Raw genomic sequence first — 17,197 nt, forward strand, 5'->3', positions numbered from 1 at the left:
GTTTTGACAAAGTTCGGCTTACATTGATTCAAGCATAGTGAAGTCAATTTCGTCCTGCATTATGGGGTTTTCCCACCCACCGGCCATTTCCGCGATACTGAAAATCCCAACATCAGTACTTGGATATCAAAATACTATAGCGAATGACATACCGGTAGACACAACGAACATAAGTTGTGAAAAATGCCACAAAGATTCCCCAGAAAAATACCCAGAAACTGCGACTGTTCCAAACTTTTCGGGCCTCAACTGTCATCCCATCTCCCGGGGCGCCTTTTATACGAAGAAGAAAGTGGCCCGACATCACCCCAAATACCGTCAAGGTGACAACTTGCCAGACAATTCCGCTCAGCATGATATCGCTGCCTATATCATTGACGTTTTGTGTTTTGCCTGCTGCTGCAAGGCCACCACCAACGCCTTGGAGAATCAACGAAAGGATATCGCAGGTGACAAAGATGTAAGGATACCACTTCGCCCTCAATGTCGAGTATTGTTGCCCAAACACGTTTACTCCATGCTTCAGCGTCAGGTATATGGCTGCCGACCAGAAAGCCGGTGCTATTGTCAACATGCAAAGCTGCGTCTTGAAGCCGGCGGATGAATATGGGTTGTTGTGGAGTAATATACGACCGAAATAGCCTATTTTTGTCAGTACTATACGAGACACTCAACTACTTATTCTCATGGAGTTGTAGTTTGACTTACCAATCACTTCAGTCAAACAGCCGAGAATCACGGCAATACTAAAAGACCACAGGCGCCATTTGATCATCTGGCCGATCTGTATCAGAGAACAAACACCGAATATTATACAAAATTCAACGCTGAACACAATATCAGGCGCGTAGCCATAGATAGTGTCCTCGACTGGACATTGAGGAGTCACCTCTGTGCATTTGACGGCTGTAGCGCGGATTTCAACCATTATTCTGGCATAGAGAAAGTGAATATGATCGGGTATTCCATATCGAAGTCACGAAGAAAGGCTAGTTTCTATGCTCGCTCAATATATCCATTAAAGAAAGATATTTATACATTTCTTTGAGGGATTCCATCTATGCGATTTCTTCGCCATGATAGATCCGTTTCATATGAAAGCCAAGGTTGCAGGGTAACCTTTATCTAATGTCTACTAGTTAGGTCCTTAGGTCCCAAAGGACTAAGATTAAATCATATGATTTCTTCCATACTACCTAGCTAAAATTTCTCTTCGCCCTGCAACCCTGTGGCCTAGGCCTCTTTTAATACAATGGTAAATCCTTGCAAGTGTATGCCAAGATCAGCAGATGATTCAATTTGTTGGTGTGCACATACACCTTTGTCTTCTTTCATAACCGCTTCCAGCTAGATTGGAGCCTTTTAAGCGCAGGTTCAAGTATGTCAACCCCGCCAGAGGGGAGGTGGCCGTTGGAGGTATACCGATACAGCTGAAAACCACACCACAGAAAGCCTGAAAGATAGGTGGTAAAACCTGGTCATAGATATATGCTCATCATGGTTTTTCATAACTCAGCGCAAATGGCGTACCATGTTACCTAAAATGTTCATTTTACTTACGATCGTACGCCCAGAGTCCGGGGTCGGAGATCTCCCTTTGTGTTGGTTGCCGGGGAAATTGCTTATCGGATTATCCAAGTCACGTGCATTGTGGGCCTGGGGCATTAATTTTCCGGTCCGAAGTATACTAGCCAATGGAGCATAATCTGGAGACGATGAAGATGAAATATGAAGATGAAAAGTGATAGCCACGAAAAAGGTGAAGGCAAAAAAAGAGAGTGTAAACGCGACTTCGACGGATCGAACCGGAACAGTCAGGTAGTGGAAGATCCTGGGCACTTCCCTCGTAGTACACACGCGTAGCGTGTTACCACTAGGCCACCTGCTGTCAATTATTAGCTATTAAGTCACACTTCATTATCTCTTACACTTTTTTAGCCTTGGTTTTGTCTGTTCTTGAGTTAATTAAGTCTCTATAAGGAGTTAATCCCTACTGGCACTTTAATCAATCACTAATCGCTCTTTCTAAAATGGCCAATCGTGGTTACTATGGCAATAATGTGTCCCAGGAATTGTATACAAGGAACCATAACAATCCGATTTTAGGACATTTCGGAAATCCATACTTTCCAGGTGAAAGGCTTCTTGGAAGTTGCCTTGGCGAGACTAATTTTCTTCTGGTCGACTCAATTGCGTAGCGTCAAGAACTGATACTACATCTCTTGGCATTCAAACCAAATCATGGAGACTCCCATATCATTGGAAGCAAGTGGTGTCTTTGGCAGGAGAGATAAGGTAGATGAGATATACAATAGAAGCCGTGTGGTATATTCCTCCTCGTGATAAATGATCGGGGTCCGGATCTCGCTTATCTTGAGATCAAGGTAGTAGACTCGATACCACACGAGGCGTCGAGTCTGGCACTTTGCTAGTGAGAATCCATACTCTAGGGGTTACAATGAAGTCCCATAAGCCCCACTATCCTGGCTCCCATACCGATCAAAACATAGTGTGACCGAGAGATCTCATTAACACAAATCGGAAGCTGAGACACCAATGATCTTTAGTATATGCAACTTCTGAACGGCTATATAATAAACCCAGGTGGCTCATTTGATACCAGATACGCTATAAAGGTCTGCAAGCTTTCAATCTTTGTCGATTGAAGGATATTAGCCTTGCTAAGGGTAGCCTCCGTATCACTGTACAACCTTCGCTTCATCTCCTCTCAGGGAGGAGTGTGACAGAATTCGAGCACTAGTGCTTCGGACATTGCGATCACTGCAGAGAAAAGAACTGAAGACACAATTACCCCTAAAGATGAAGAAACTAGGTGCCCGTTTTCGATTCTCCCACCACGTCTCATATCGATGTGCAAAAGAGGGTCGATGAAAGATGCGTGCAACGGGGTTGATAGTGCTTCCATGTTAGACATTACCATGGTGGAGTCCCCGAGCTTGTATACTACCCTATCGCATTTCATTTTGTGCCGGCGACATTCGAGGTATGAATAGATCACGCGGTTGGGGCGCCAGAATTCTCACGTTTGGTGGCACTTTCCTCATCGGTACCAGGTATAGTCATGGCCATCGTGTGCAACTTGTAAATTTAGAATAGTAGACCGCTTATGCGGCCTTGCGATATCTCCTTGGTGGTCTCTTCGGTGTTATTTTCAGATATTCTGTTTAGAGGTAAGTTATTCAAGCTAAAGCGGCTAAACTGCCAACCAGACACCTCGTATATAAAGCAACCAAAGAGATTTGCATAGCTAGTTACGTGTATATAAATTACTTGACGTAATGTGTAGGGTACATGGATAGAATTGTATCTCCAACTTCCTGTCAATATCCCTCATCTTCCCAACGCTGTAGACCAAACATCACTAATCCCAGATAAGGATCAGGAACAAGCCTCGCATCATCCAGCTTCTATATCCATGATAAACATCAGATTGATTCAAAGGTAAATAACAAAGTAAATATAATGACTCACACTTGCTCTTGACTCCCCTAAGAACGAAATGCATATCAACTTTTGACTCCACAGAATAAGCCATCAACCGATGATCCTTCCCAGATCCTACCGACTGGGATTCACTTCCTGATGGGTTGAAGGCCGCGGGGTCGAAGATGCTGCCGATGTAATTCTTGATCGCTGGATTGTGGTACCTGAGCACTGTGAAAAACTGTCCGTCGTCTCCGTTCACTTCGCACTTGTATCCATTTGCAAACCAACATGCGAGCATCCCCTCGTTTCCGACGTTTTGTATAAAGCGGTCGTAGCCGGTGGACTGGGAGGGGTATATATACCAGTGCTCGGTTTGGTGGCCTTCCGGGTGTACCAACTCAACCCGAGCTTTACTACCGGTGGCGTTTCTAATCGCCCAAACATCCCCAGTATGCGACTCGATTGTGTAGATTCCATGGGCAAACCGGGCGATGGCCTGGCTGAACAAGCTGGCCAGGGCGACTATGGTAGCAATGGCGTACTTCATGTTGTTTGGATATGCTCTGCAATATGGAAAAGAATGATAGTCGGGGAGGGGCTCTAGAGATCATTTATAAAAAATCAAAGTGTTAAAACACTTCTTTGTTTTATTTAACACTCAACTCCTGCCATTTTCTTTGATGGTTACTAATACTCCAACTAGGAAAGAGATATTGATGCCTGACAATCCTGAGGCACAAAGCCGAACCAAGGTCTAGCCCTTCTCCACGATCGACCATGCCCTCTGACGCCATTAATTCTATTTCTAGACGACACAAATCTTCTTTAAAATTCTGAGTATATACACCCATTAACCACTCTTTTATATTTATTATCCTTTACATCTGATCCGTGCCAGTGTCATGTCTGATCCAAGCGCTGAACTCCAATCCGCTCTCCGTAACCTATCCATAGGTGCAAAGGGCCCAGTGCAGGACGTTTCCCGACCAAACGTGAAAAAGCTCTCAGCAGCAGGCGTGACTCCAACCCCCACATCCAACCCCAAGATACCCCGCAAACCCGTCGCAGACTCCTGGGAAGATGAAGCAGACCTTTCCGCTCCGGAAGGCGAGGACCAGCCCCATGACGAAGACACTACCCCAGTGCTCTCGCCAACCGTCAGCGCCGAAGGGCCGCTAGATCCCCCGCCGACACCTATCTCCCCGCAGACATCCGCTCCATGGATGGCGAGAGCTGCTTCTCCTGCTTCGGCGCAGGGTGCTCCCGCCCGTCGCCCAGAGAAACAGACTGCTGTTGCGGAGCGGATGATTGCCGGTGCGTTGGGGATCCGCGCCCCGAAGCGGACGGAGCAGCAGCGCGCTTACGATCGCTCAGTAAAAGAGCAAGAAATTCGGAGGCGGAATCGCGAGCGCGAGGAGAAGGCCAAGGCTAAGGAGGAGGAGGAGAAGATGAAGGCTTCTATTTGGAGCAGTTAGGTGACTTTGGGGAGGATTTCGGGGCTACATTAGGCGGTTTTGGCTCTATATATGTGTACATATCTGTTGAATCGGGCTGTATATATATGTCTTCTCTCTGCATGGCGAGTATCATGGTTATCATGCATGAAGCAACGGGTGGCTGTTTGTTTCCTGTGCCTTGGACTTTACTAGCCCATTTAAACCAGACGTGGTCCATCAATTGACCCCGATGAGACAGTTGCGTTCTTTGACCCTGGAATCGATTTCCTTTGCTAGAGGTGACCACTTGTGATAGGAGGCCCTAGTCCACAGCACAATATAGTATATATCCACGCGTAAACTTGCATTGAGACCCCATAGGCTATTCAAGGCAATAAATGAGACAAAGTGTTGCGACAGTTGCATGTTTCCAGAAAAAGAAAGTTCCCATTGGTTTAGCACAAGCCCTAGGTTCAAACACGAAGCCTAGGGCCAAAATCAGACTATTTCTACGTGATGCAGTCTTGTTGAAATCGAGGGAAATTTAATATAGCGAAAGCACCCTTAAAGTCTGCAGAGAAGACTGGGTGGCTTTTGATAATCATCATTCATAATAAGGAAAAGCAGTATGAACGCCGCCCCTTCGCCCATGGGCTGTCAATTGGGATCCTCTATCCACTGCTAGCCAACAGCGCTAGCATATTCCCCCATATGTCGCCTCAGCGGCCTCGGTTCTCGGGAAGTGCGACTGTAACATGCAGAGCGGGTCTAGCAGCCACCGATCTGCTCCTGGTGAACCTCCAAGGTATCTCCATCAGCCATGTCGAGCTATTTTCAGTCAGTTTTAAAGTTCCCAAACACCAATGGAGGGCGAAAAAGAGAGGGAAATGGCCGTACAGTCTCCGGAGAATCCTCAGGGCGAACTCGGGTGCCGTCAAATAGGAACCGAACAGTGGAAATTTGCTTTCCTTGGCGCTCGCAGAAGGCATCCATAAGCTTCTTCAGCTGCGTTGTGCGCTTGATCTTGAAGAAAACTTCGTTGTTGTTATCGGTCACCTTAATGTTAAGGTGCTCGGTAGGAGGAGCGGCGCCTTCTTTGTCGGACATGATGATGAATGTTGTGGTCTAGAGTTCGTTAAACGACTACTTCTCACAGAGTATGGAATGCGACGAGGAAGTATGCTTACAACGGTAAACGCGAGTTCAAGAACCTCTTCGAGCGGGGCTTTCGATGTCTGAAAACGTTCAAAGATGGTTAGATCGCGATTTCAACTCCATTTCAGGGCTGAATTATGAGGTACTCACCTAGAAGACGAAGGCTTAGAAGCGAGAAAACGAAGATTATGGAAACGGTGAAGTTAGAAGAGAGAGAGGAAGAAGAGAGATCAGCGGCGGCGGCAGAATAGCACACTCGCCCCACGGTCTGAAGGCGGAGAATCTATTTTGCGTTTGGCTCTTTCTATCACTTTCGTCACTTCCAAGGAACAGTATCTACAGCATTGCTTTGTACAATCTTTGATAATTGCATTATGGTATGGAAATCATCACTTTGAACATATTGCCTAAATGCTGAGACCCTTGTAGGGTAATTTAAAGCAAGATCTTTCGCATGAGCAACCCTGCCATCCGCGTGCTGTATGTGTCCCTGTCCTAAAGCGTCCCTTTATAGTGGTCCACGGGTGTTGCTAGCTCTTACTGACACTGCAATAGTGCGCCATCCAAGGTATTTTTCCAATAGCATGTTCACACACAAAGCCTAACCGAAGCTAGATTGCTTGCAGAAAAACTCATTTGATGAGGCCAAGTGCCAAACACAAATTGACGCTTTGTACGAATGCTGCAATGCCTTCTACCAAGAGCGAGGTGACCAGGCATCTACCGTCAGCTGCCCTAAAGCAAATTTGCTGCGGTTGAAGATGAGACAACGAGCCCAAGCAGCAGAGAAGCAGTGAAGAAATTACTTTATATAAAAATTCAAGTGACCCATGTCGAAAATGGTAGATGTCACAATTCCTTTGCGGTCTGAGTTTCCATATGGAGGAAACCAGGCTAATTGAAGAACTGCATTTATTATAAGACAATCGTGAGCACGCAAAGAGGCCTCATGGACCTGTACGAAAATTGAGTTTTCATACCGAGACTCTAATGAAAGCCTATAGACATTAGAGAAGAAAAGAAAAGAAAGAGAGAAGGGCGCGGGCGAAATTTCGTTGAAATAGCTTTTGCTGTTGGCGCTAGTCTATTTCGGGCTTAGTCCGTCACGAAAACCAAAAGAGACAAACACAACTTATTCCTAGCTCTCTCTCTCTCTCTCTCTTCTTCAGGGCTCCCTTCCAACCAAAGTCTTCCCATTATGGCGCCTTTGACTCGATCGGCCGCTGGGGCCTCCATATTTACACCGGTGCGGTCATTTTCTTTGCTTTTTGCTTTTTGTCTAATTCTTTGTATAGGTTCCCCAGAGACAAACCGAGGTCATCAGTATCGATGATGATTCGCAACAATCTTTCGATGAGGAAGAATTGGATGGAGATCAAATCTCAGAAGATCAATCGGAAGACCAATCGGAGGACCAATCTGAAGACCAAGATGATATGGACGAAGATATGGATGGCGACACCGTATCGGAGACCAGGTCCGATGTTTCTGACGAGCCCTCTATGCAGTCTACCTTTGGGATTTCGGGCAAATCTCAAGGTTGGTCTCCAGATCTACTCTTTAGGTCGCATTTACTAAATTCTATTCCAGACACCCCGCTGTTCACCGCCGCAGGCGCCCAGGAAGCACTGCACCCCCTTCGCCGCACGGCTGACCGCGTCACTCGCCAAATCGAAGCATTCGCCGATAAGCTAGATCAGTTCAAGCGCGACAATTCAACCGACGATTTCAACAGCGCCCAGGCAGCTTACAAGCTCGTGCAGAGCTACCGTGACATTGCGAACAATGCGATCAAGGAAATCGAGACCCAGCAGACTGTTGACCGGACAAAGACGGGCTTCCGGTCGAGCGGATCGCAAGACACCAAACATTACGAGGAGATACGGCGATTGCAACTTGAGGCCGACACTTGGCGCCTCCTGCTCAACCTGATCAGTATTGACGACCCCTCCAGCCGGGCCAGTTACAAAGTAGGACGACAGACAGCTTTCCAGAACCTTCACCGGTACTCAAGCGATCGCGAGATCTGGGAAGAGTTCCTCAATGCCGACCAATATGGCCTCGAATGCGTGGTTGCCATGCGGTGGTTGGAGGAGACCTCCAAGACAGCAAGCCAAGAATTCGATACCCTGATCACGGAAATGGAGGGACAAGCGGAAAGGGGACAAGGATTATGGACAACTGGCTGGCTTTTTACTAAAGAAGCGATCAAGGGCCACAAACGCTTGCGCGCCTGGCCACAGCCTCTCGAGCCCAATGACCCGGGAATCTCGCGCTCGCTTTTGAGCAACGACGAACAAAAACCGCTAATCACTCAACTCGATCCCGATGCCATCACTCGTCAGAAGCACGGTTTACAAAGGCAGGACGAATTCCACGAGCGCGCTACATGGATAACTTGCTGGAAGATGCTCAGACAAGGCGAGAACTGGACTAAGATTCGTGAATGGGCAGAGACCCGTCTGGAAGGATGGAGGGCCGTCAGCTTGTGTGGCTCTAGTGTGGATCCCAAGTCGGGAAGTTCTCGATACCCATCTGACGATGGCCACACACGTTTGATGAACAGTCGATCCCACGATTCATGGCGCACCGCCTGCTCTGCGCTAACACGCGATCCCAATACCGACGAATTCCAGCGAGCGGTCTACGCCCTTCTTGCTGGTGAAACCGATGCTGCAGCCAGTGTCTGCCGCAGCTGGGACGACTTCCTTTACGTGTATTTCAACCGTGTCGTGCTCTCACGCTATCAGGGATTTTGCAAGCAATTCCAGCGCAAACTCAGCCACTCCCCCAACACCGCTGTAGCCTTCAAGCCGGAACCGGCTGGGCACGCAGAACTTCAAAAGTTCCTTGTCTATCTCAAGGGCAATGACCGGGTCAGTGGTGAAGCGCGTAATCCGTTCCGCAATATCCAGGCCACAATTCTCAGCAAAGGCTACGATACATTCTTCACTTCTCTGGCTCAAGCTGTATCGCAAGTTAGCGCCGATAAATATGGGAAAAACTCTGTCATCCCAGACATTACGCGCAAGCCAGTAGATGAATCTTTCCTCATAGCTGCCGATGACGAAGAAGCTCTCAGAATTGCAGCTCATGTTTACGTTGTGGCCAGTGCAAGGGGCTACGCTCGCGTGGATGCTCATTTCGTTGAAACGGCGTCGGTGATCGTGGCTGGACATATTGCCAACCTGGAAGATAGAGGTCTATTCCACCTTGTCCCACTTTACGTGTCTCTTCTCCCCGCAACAATGGGACACGAAGTTCTATCCAAGATTCTGATTGAAATTGTTGACCCACAAGAAAAGGTCCAGCAAGTTAAGCTCGCGCGGAAACATCAGATTGACATGGAAACTGTTCTTGATGTTCAATGGGCGTGGGTGAAGGAGAATGTCTCTGCGATTGAACACTCTAGAGGAGTCACAGGTTATTCAAGAGTGCTGCGACGACCTGACGGTTCCCGTGCATTGGTGTCACCCAAGACCGACTTGATCGGGACCTCCGTCGCTCCGGAAGATGACAAGATGATTCGCAGTCTGGAGTGGCTTCGCTACATAGATGGACAGTGGGATAAGATTTGCGATCTTGGTTCCTGGCTGTATCGCAAGTTCTTCCGTATGTTTTTATTATTCCTGTTGCAGGGAATCCATCGAACTGACTTTTACTAGTTGCTGATAAGCTTGCCGCTGCTCGCGAGTTGAGTTTCCGCCTTCGATTGGCTGATATCTCAATTGACAAATTCGGATCCGATATCATCTCCATGCCTCCGCAGGAAGCGGGACATACCGAAGCAACTACGCCAACTAGCCCCACCAAATCAAAGAGAAACAGCCTCCACCGACGAAGTCTGTCCGGTTCCAACAATGTCGCACTGGTTTCGGCATACTACCGGGCTCACAGGGTTCTAGATCTGGAGAGCTTGGCTCTCGGGTTTGATGGCGTGGAGCAATTTGCGTTGGTGCACGAGCAGATGTCCAAGTGAGTCCATCCTTTCCCTGCTTCATCGTGCCACCAAAGCTAATCCATTTAGGACCAAACGTCGACGTGACTCGGGCACCTTGAAGGGCATGGGTCAAGATATGAACGAATGCGTGGCTGTTTTAGAAGAATGGGTTGGACAAGTGGTCGCTGAAGAGTGGCTACCCACATCCACCGATGGTATGTACTTGATGTCGCGGCATTGGAATATCAATACTAATCTTTCTCTACAGCCGAGGAAGAACAAGACTTCGAATACATTCGGACAACCTACGTTCCAGAGCTGATTCTTGATTGGCACAACGCCTTGTACTACGCCAGTCACACCCTCGAGCGGCACGATCTGTTGACTTCCTGTATGATTGTGTCTATCTGGGTTGCAAACTACGAGCATGTCACTCGCGCCTTTACAAAGTCACGACGCATGGCCGAGCTTGTCGATGTGCTCGCTTTGTCGAGCAAGGCCTTGGTCATCCGGGACTCCACTCAGCGCAAGTCCTCAATGGAGCACAACACCTTTGAAAAGGGCCAGGAACTGAAGATCTGGGATGTCACGATCTCTGAAGAAGAAAAGAAGAGGCTTGGGATCGTATCCGACCCAGAACGGGAGCAATGAGTCAGCGGTGATTTGTTCTGTGTACATTAGCATGGGATTTGAGTGGTTTTAAGTTTTTTTAACGGCGAGGCTCTGATATGAACGAAACTGGATCAAACATGGAAGGAGGTTACTTTTACTACAGCTACGTGTCAATAGGATATCTACGAATGCATCGACATCGTTTGTCAACAATATCAATTTGATTGCAGTTTTTATTACGCGTTCCTCGTTTCTTATCACCTTGCCTGTTCCCAACCACGAGTAGTTCATTAGTATCAGACTCAGTTGACTCACGAAAAAACACTACACATATGGATTAGTCACATTGAAACATAGCCTCAAGCGAGCACAATCACTCATATGGCACCATGAGTATATTTCCCAGCACATTGGCGGGGGATTCCTCGCCTAGAACGGTAGTATGTTCCCAAGGCTCGAGAATATTCTCGCCATCGTGGCTGCAAAGCAGTGGCTCCAGCGTCTACGCGGGAAATGCGTCGAGACATCCTTGATAGGATCTGCATGGACGAGAGGTCGGGGGTATGCGCCGATATTATCTGCAAGGAAGTTGGTTTTTGGAGATCAGCTGATGATGTTGTACAGCGTACATCGCTAGCTGCAACAACTGTCCCACAGTGATGCCACCAAGCGACAAATCCCGATATCGAATGATCTCCGTCACGCTCTCCGCCTGTTCATGCGGGGCCCTCGCCTCACTAAAGCAAGTATAGGTTCCCCGATCACGGACATGAACACCCACATCAGCCTCGTCTTCGTCTTCGTGGATGTATTGAGTATCAGTCTGCAAGACGCGCAATGCCAACACGTCGTCGAAGAACTCAAAACTCAGTCTGGTGATACTGGTCTCTGTGGACCCGATATCATGCAACAAACAAGCCAGGAAGAAAGTCTTGTCCAAAGTCCCAGTCCGCAAACGGGAATCGGTACCGTTTGATGAGCCCGATCGGTCGTAAGTGGCTGTATGGTCCTTCGGGGAGGTGCGTGCATAGGCGTTGATGCGCTGGGCTAGTGGGGTTTCAAGAATTGGGGTTGGGGGGAGGTTGGTGCTGGGTAGGTGGGAGTGAGTAGGGTTTGGGCTGGGACAGCGGTGAGGCCGTAACTGTTGGTTGGGTTGGACATTTATAAGGCTTTTGGCTTTTGATTGGGCTCTGTTGGAAGTGTGAGATGATTGTTAGTTTTGAGAATATATTTTTAGATTTGGTGTTGATATGTATTGTGTTACTGTATATTGTAGTCAATTGGTGAGGTATATATATATATATTGTAGCTATAGATGCCCGATTTGGATTTGTAGAGGATCAAGCTAGACCTATTAGGTGCCCCGTATAACGATGTCTAAGCTTTTGATATCAGTTTACTCCATACTCCATATAACATATATTGTAGTTACTTTGTACATGCCGTACGATGAATGCAAGGGTCTGAGTGTGGCTGAGCTGTGTGAGGTCCGGAGCTTGGCATGTAAAATCAAGTTCTCCGTTTAGTTCCGGAATCAAAGTTTTTAAGAAAAAAAAAAACAAATCTTGGATACGCTACGTCGCACTCGTCGATCGTAAATATAGGGGACGTCACCACTTTAAAGGGCGTAGTACTCCGTACCCCGTATCAAGACTAAATTTTGAGTACTTCGTATAGACACCATACTCCGTATAGAGAGATATATAACGTCTTTAATATAAGCTAGATCTTCAATTTTAACCCAATTATACTAACATGTTCAAGTAAAAAAAGTTTTCCCCCTATTTTCCGCATCGGCATGTCGATGTCTTGGCAATGAGGCAGTGCAGAACACACTATATAGCTTGGTATTGAATGTATTGGTATTCTTATTTGACACTCATTTCCCGTAAATATGACCAAGGGGTTTTCTTGTCAATTGGGCAAAAAGAATCTATAAATTGTGTAGGTTAGTTGGAGGACAGATATATATACATGTAGAAATTGAAAATACATATATAGTATAGGGGCTGTGCAAGAGCTAAAAAGTGGAGTTTAGAACAAGAAAATCCACTTAATGAGAGTTGAATTGAAAGGGAAGTTCTCGACCATAGTGGATAAGACTGAACTTGACGTCTCCGGGAGGCAATACATTGCCAAGCTCGCCTCCTATCTTGTTTTACACACCTTTCCACCCTTGCCTTTCACCCTAGGACTTCAGGAATGATTCTTTCTACTTTCTCCTTATCCACTCCATGAACCCGCAAACCCGGGTGTGAGCCACGCATGAATCCATTGAATACACACTGCCACAATGTCCGACCGAAACGATGAGCCAGGCCAATCGACCCTGCGCAGAGAACGCGCGCCGACTATTACCATCGATACCTCAGCCGTGAACTCCCCCGATACAGAATACCCTCCTATCCAAGTCCTCTCGGGAGGATCACACACCTACACCGATAACGCACATGCCGCCGACACAAGCGCATTACTGAACAGTGGCAGTGTCTCTCCCACCGATATGAGGTCCACAGCCTCGATTCGCTCCAATGCCTCCTCCGAAGCTCGTGACCTAGAGAGTCGCCCAACGTCACCCCACAACATTTCGTCACCCAAGTCGAAGGCGCCTGAGGCGCATTCCAACTTCCTTTCCGTCCCCGGAGCACGATCCCGAGGTAATTCTCTAGAGTCGGACGAGACCAGTCAAACATCGAGCACCTACGGCGGCGAGACATATGTCCCCTCAACATCTCACGAATCGAGATCTGATTTGGCCAAGAACGCCGCCATAAACGACATACACGATGAGGATGCCCTCACCCCAGACCCCGGCCGCGAATCCGAGTTCGAGGTCGAGGACAACAAGTTCGCTTTCTCACCTGGTCAGCTGAATAAGCTTCTCAATCCAAAGAGTTTTGCCGCCTTCCATGCGATGGGAGGCCTGCGAGGACTAGAAAAAGGACTCCGAACTGATGTAAAAAGTGGATTGAGTGTTGATGAGACAACCCTTGACGGAACCGTCAGCTTTGACGATGTTGTCTCCCCTGCCTCACCCGCCTCACCCGCCTCACCAAACAATATACCCAAATCTGCCTCGCCAAAGCCACCACCGCCCGCCGCCGAGAGCTCTGTCATAAACCAGGGCGAAGAAGCCTACGCCGACCGCAGACGTATCTACGGAGATAACAAGCTTCCAGAGAAGAAGTTGAAGACTATCTGGGAGCTTGCATGGATTGCCTACAACGACAAGGTGTTGATCTTATTGACGGTTGCGGCCGTAGTTTCACTTGCTGTGGGAATTCCGCAATCGATCCATCCAGCAAATCCTGATGAACCTGGCGTGGAATGGGTCGAAGGTCTGGCCATTCTCGTAGCCATTATTATTGTGGTTACGGTCGGCGCAGCGAATGACTGGCAAAAGGAACGACAATTTGCAAAACTCAACAAAAAGAAGGAAAATCGACAGGTCAAGGTAACGCGATCCGGCCGAACGGAAGAAATTAATATCCACGACGTCTTGGTTGGCGATTTGATGCTTCTGGAACCTGGTGATATGGTCCCAGTTGATGGGATCTTGATCGAAGGCCACGACCTCAAGTGCGATGAATCTTCGGCTACTGGCGAGTCTGATGTTCTCCGCAAAACCCCTGGTGATGAAGTGTACCGGACAATCGAGCAACACGAAGACCTGAAGAAAATGGATCCTTTTATCATTTCCGGTGCCAAGGTCTCTGAGGGTGTCGGCACCTTTTTGGTCACTGCTACCGGTATGCACGCTACCTTCGGCCGGACGATGATGTCCCTCCAAGAGGAGGGTGAGACAACGCCTTTGCAAACTAAGCTCAACAAGTTGGCTGAGTACATTGCTAAGCTTGGTCTCGCTTCTGGTTTATTGCTGTTTGTGGTTCTTTTCATCAAATTTTTGGTTCGTCTGAAGGACATCGAGGGTGGTGCAGACGCCAAGGGTCAAGCATTCCTGCAGATTTTCATTGTTGCGGTTACAATTGTCGTCGTCGCAGTGCCTGAAGGCTTACCACTGGCTGTCACGCTCGCTCTGGCCTTTGCTACAACACGAATGCTCAAAGACAACAACCTGGTTCGCTATCTCAAAGCTTGCGAGACTATGGGTAACGCCACCACGATTTGCTCCGACAAAACTGGAACCTTGACAGAGAATAAAATGACTGCAGTAGCTGCGACGCTGGGTACAACGTCTCGGTTCGGAAAGTATTCTGGTGTCTCGTCCGATGATCAGAGTGAGATCACCGCCTCCGATTTTGTCTCTACTCTATCGCCTTCGGTGAAGGATGTCCTGCTCCAATCGATTGTCTACAACTCATCCGCATTCGAAGGTGAGACAGATGGAGTTAAGACATACGTTGGATCCAAAACAGAAACTGCCCTCTTGACTTTCGCTAGGGATTACCTCGGAATGGGGGTCCTCAGCGAAGCGAGAGCAAACGGCAAGCTCGCCCAGATGTTCCCATTCGATTCTGGCCGCAAATGCATGGCAGTCGTGGTCCAGCTGGAGAATGGAAAATACCGAATGCTAGTCAAGGGTGCCGCGGAGATTCTAGCCGCCAAGTCGACCCGCATCGTCCGAGATCCCACTGACAATCTATCAGAGGCTCCTGTTACCGACGAGAACAGGACTGCACTGGACAACATCATGACTAACTACGCTACCCGTTCCCTCCGATGCATTGCGCTAGTTTACCGTGACTTCGATCAATGGCCACCTCGTGGAGCTCCTACTGCGGAAACCGATCGCAACCAGGCAGTCTTCGAACCTATCTTCAAGGACATGGCAATGTTGGGTATCTTTGGTATTCAGGACCCTGTCCGAGAAGGTGTTGCCGAGGCAGTGTACACATGCCAACGTGCTGGAGTGTTTGTCAGGATGGTGACTGGTGATAACATCATGACGGCCAAGGCTATTGCCCAGGAGTGTGGTATCTACACACCTGGCGGTATCGCGATTGAGGGACCCAAATTCCGCAAGCTGAGCACACGCCAAATGAACCAAATCATCCCAAGACTCCAGGTCATCGCCCGCTCTAGCCCGGACGATAAGAAGATCCTGGTCAATCAACTCAAGAAGCTTGGAGAGACTGTTGCTGTCACTGGAGATGGTACCAACGACGCCCAGGCCCTCAAGAATGCCGATGTTGGTTTTGCAATGGGTATCACTGGTACCGAAGTGGCCAAAGAGGCCTCGGACATTATTCTCATGGATGACAATTTCTCATCTATCGTCAAGGCTATGGCATGGGGTCGTACCGTCTGTGACGCCGTTAAGAAGTTCCTTCAGTTCCAAATCACCGTCAACATCACCGCCGTCATCCTCACCTTCGTCTCTGCAGTCGCTAGTGATAGTGAGGACTCCGTGCTTAGCGCAGTACAGTTGCTGTGGGTCAATTTGATCATGGACACGTTTGCTGCCCTCGCTTTGGCGACAGACCCCCCTACGCCAACAGTGCTTGACCGCAGACCTGAATCGAAAGCCGATCCGCTCATCACTCTGACAATGTGGAAGATGATCATTGGACAGTCCATCTATCAGCTGGTTGTAACTTTCGTTCTGAATTTCGCCGGATCCAAGATCTTCTCTTGGGATCACGAGCATCTGCAGACTGTGGTTTTCAACACTTTTGTCTTCATGCAAATTTTCAATCAGTACAATTCCCGTCGTATTGACAACAAGCTCAACATCTTGGAAGGAATTTGGAAGAACCGTTGGTTCATTGGTATTCAGCTCATCATTATTGGAGGTCAAATCTTGATCATCTTTGTTGGTGGCGCTGCCTTCTCCGTCAAGCGTCTTAACGAGGGCTCACAGTGGGCTGTGAGTCTTATACTTGGAGCAATCTCCTTACCCATCGCCGTGATCATTCGTCTTATTCCAGATGAATTCTGCGCAAGACTCGTTCCCCACTTCTGGCATCGCAACAAGGGTCCCGAATTGGTCATTTCAGACGAGGACCGCAACTACGAGTGGAATCCCGCCTTGGAAGAAATCCGCGATCAACTCGCCTTCATCAAGCGCGTCCGCGGTGGTCGTCTACGCCACATCCGCCACAAGCTGCAACACCCTCAGGAACTCCTTCCTCGATCCCGCAGTGGCTCCCGCTCGCGTGATTCCTCTGCCCCACCCACACCAAATGGCGACAACGACAACGACAACGGCAGTCCAACTCCACAGCCGACTACTCCAGAGTCTCGTTCCAGACGCAACACACGGTCCCGATCGAACTCGACCTTCGGACCCGCCGCTGCTATGGCAGGCATTGTCGCCGGTAGTATTGCCGGATGGTCTCCCATCGAACGAAACCACAACGAAGCCGACTCCATCAGCTTCCCAACAAACGGCGGCCCTCACAGCGGCCTTGATCGCGTGAAAGGCATTGAAGTGCATCCGGATACCGCTGCCGATGACCGTATCCTGAACGAGTACTCCGCTACCTCCGGATCACCCCCAAGCCAGAACCCAGATCTGATTCCGTTCTTCGAACATGCTCCACCGGTAGACCGCGCCCCTTCTAGCCGTGGCCGTCGCTCTTTGTCTCAACGATCGAGATCGAGATCGAGTCTTAGCCAGTCGCAAGTTTGAGCCCATCTCCTTGCC

General features: G+C 48.6%; 8 protein-coding genes across 8 annotated transcripts; 4 read left to right on the forward strand and 4 right to left on the reverse strand.

The window, feature by feature from the left end:
• Positions 1–18: 18 nt before the first annotated feature.
• Positions 19–928, reverse strand: N7517_008653 (RTA1 domain-containing protein; the record flags this gene model as incomplete). The annotated part of the gene is made up of 3 exons (XM_056726383.1): positions 19–97; positions 153–642; positions 709–928. 3 exons carry the CDS (start codon positions 926–928, stop codon positions 19–21), a joined length of 789 nt encoding a protein of 262 aa, XP_056577234.1.
• Positions 929–3,382: 2,454 nt separating this feature from the next.
• Positions 3,383–3,994, reverse strand: N7517_008654 (uncharacterized protein; the record flags this gene model as incomplete). Its single annotated transcript, XM_056726384.1, has 2 exons — positions 3,383–3,428; positions 3,495–3,994. The coding sequence occupies 2 exons, from the start codon at positions 3,992–3,994 to the stop codon at positions 3,383–3,385; spliced, it is 546 nt and encodes a 181-aa protein (XP_056577235.1).
• Positions 3,995–4,349: 355 nt separating this feature from the next.
• Positions 4,350–4,922, forward strand: N7517_008655 (uncharacterized protein; the record flags this gene model as incomplete). Its single annotated transcript, XM_056726385.1, has 1 exon — positions 4,350–4,922. One exon carries the CDS (start codon positions 4,350–4,352, stop codon positions 4,920–4,922), a length of 573 nt encoding a protein of 190 aa, XP_056577236.1.
• A 729-nt stretch (positions 4,923–5,651) lies between these two features.
• On the reverse strand, positions 5,652–5,990 carry N7517_008656 (SUMO family protein SMT3; the record flags this gene model as incomplete). Its single annotated transcript, XM_056726386.1, has 2 exons — positions 5,652–5,711; positions 5,781–5,990. 2 exons carry the CDS (start codon positions 5,988–5,990, stop codon positions 5,652–5,654), a joined length of 270 nt encoding a protein of 89 aa, XP_056577237.1.
• A 502-nt stretch (positions 5,991–6,492) lies between these two features.
• N7517_008657 (uncharacterized protein) lies at positions 6,493–6,835 on the forward strand (the record flags this gene model as incomplete). The annotated part of the gene is made up of 3 exons (XM_056726387.1): positions 6,493–6,518; positions 6,594–6,606; positions 6,665–6,835. 3 exons carry the CDS (start codon positions 6,493–6,495, stop codon positions 6,833–6,835), a joined length of 210 nt encoding a protein of 69 aa, XP_056577238.1.
• A 401-nt stretch (positions 6,836–7,236) lies between these two features.
• On the forward strand, positions 7,237–10,629 carry N7517_008658 (nucleoporin Nup84/Nup107 family protein; the record flags this gene model as incomplete). The annotated part of the gene is made up of 6 exons (XM_056726388.1): positions 7,237–7,284; positions 7,334–7,577; positions 7,629–9,650; positions 9,704–10,013; positions 10,066–10,193; positions 10,247–10,629. 6 exons carry the CDS (start codon positions 7,237–7,239, stop codon positions 10,627–10,629), a joined length of 3,135 nt encoding a protein of 1,044 aa, XP_056577239.1.
• A 535-nt stretch (positions 10,630–11,164) lies between these two features.
• N7517_008659 (putative urea hydro-lyase/cyanamide hydratase) lies at positions 11,165–12,681 on the reverse strand (the record flags this gene model as incomplete). The annotated part of the gene is made up of 2 exons (XM_056726389.1): positions 11,165–11,678; positions 12,644–12,681. The coding sequence occupies 2 exons, from the start codon at positions 12,679–12,681 to the stop codon at positions 11,165–11,167; spliced, it is 552 nt and encodes a 183-aa protein (XP_056577240.1).
• Positions 12,682–12,883: 202 nt separating this feature from the next.
• On the forward strand, positions 12,884–17,182 carry pmcA (putative P-type calcium ATPase; the record flags this gene model as incomplete). Its single annotated transcript, XM_056726390.1, has 1 exon — positions 12,884–17,182. The coding sequence occupies one exon, from the start codon at positions 12,884–12,886 to the stop codon at positions 17,180–17,182; it is 4,299 nt and encodes a 1,432-aa protein (XP_056577241.1).
• Positions 17,183–17,197: the final 15 nt, after the last annotated feature.

Source organism: Penicillium concentricum (genome assembly GCF_028827145.1).
Source record: "Penicillium concentricum strain IBT 3081 chromosome Unknown utg000003l_segment0_segment0, whole genome shotgun sequence".
In the NCBI taxonomy this organism is placed as follows: domain Eukaryota; kingdom Fungi; phylum Ascomycota; class Eurotiomycetes; order Eurotiales; family Aspergillaceae; genus Penicillium; species Penicillium concentricum.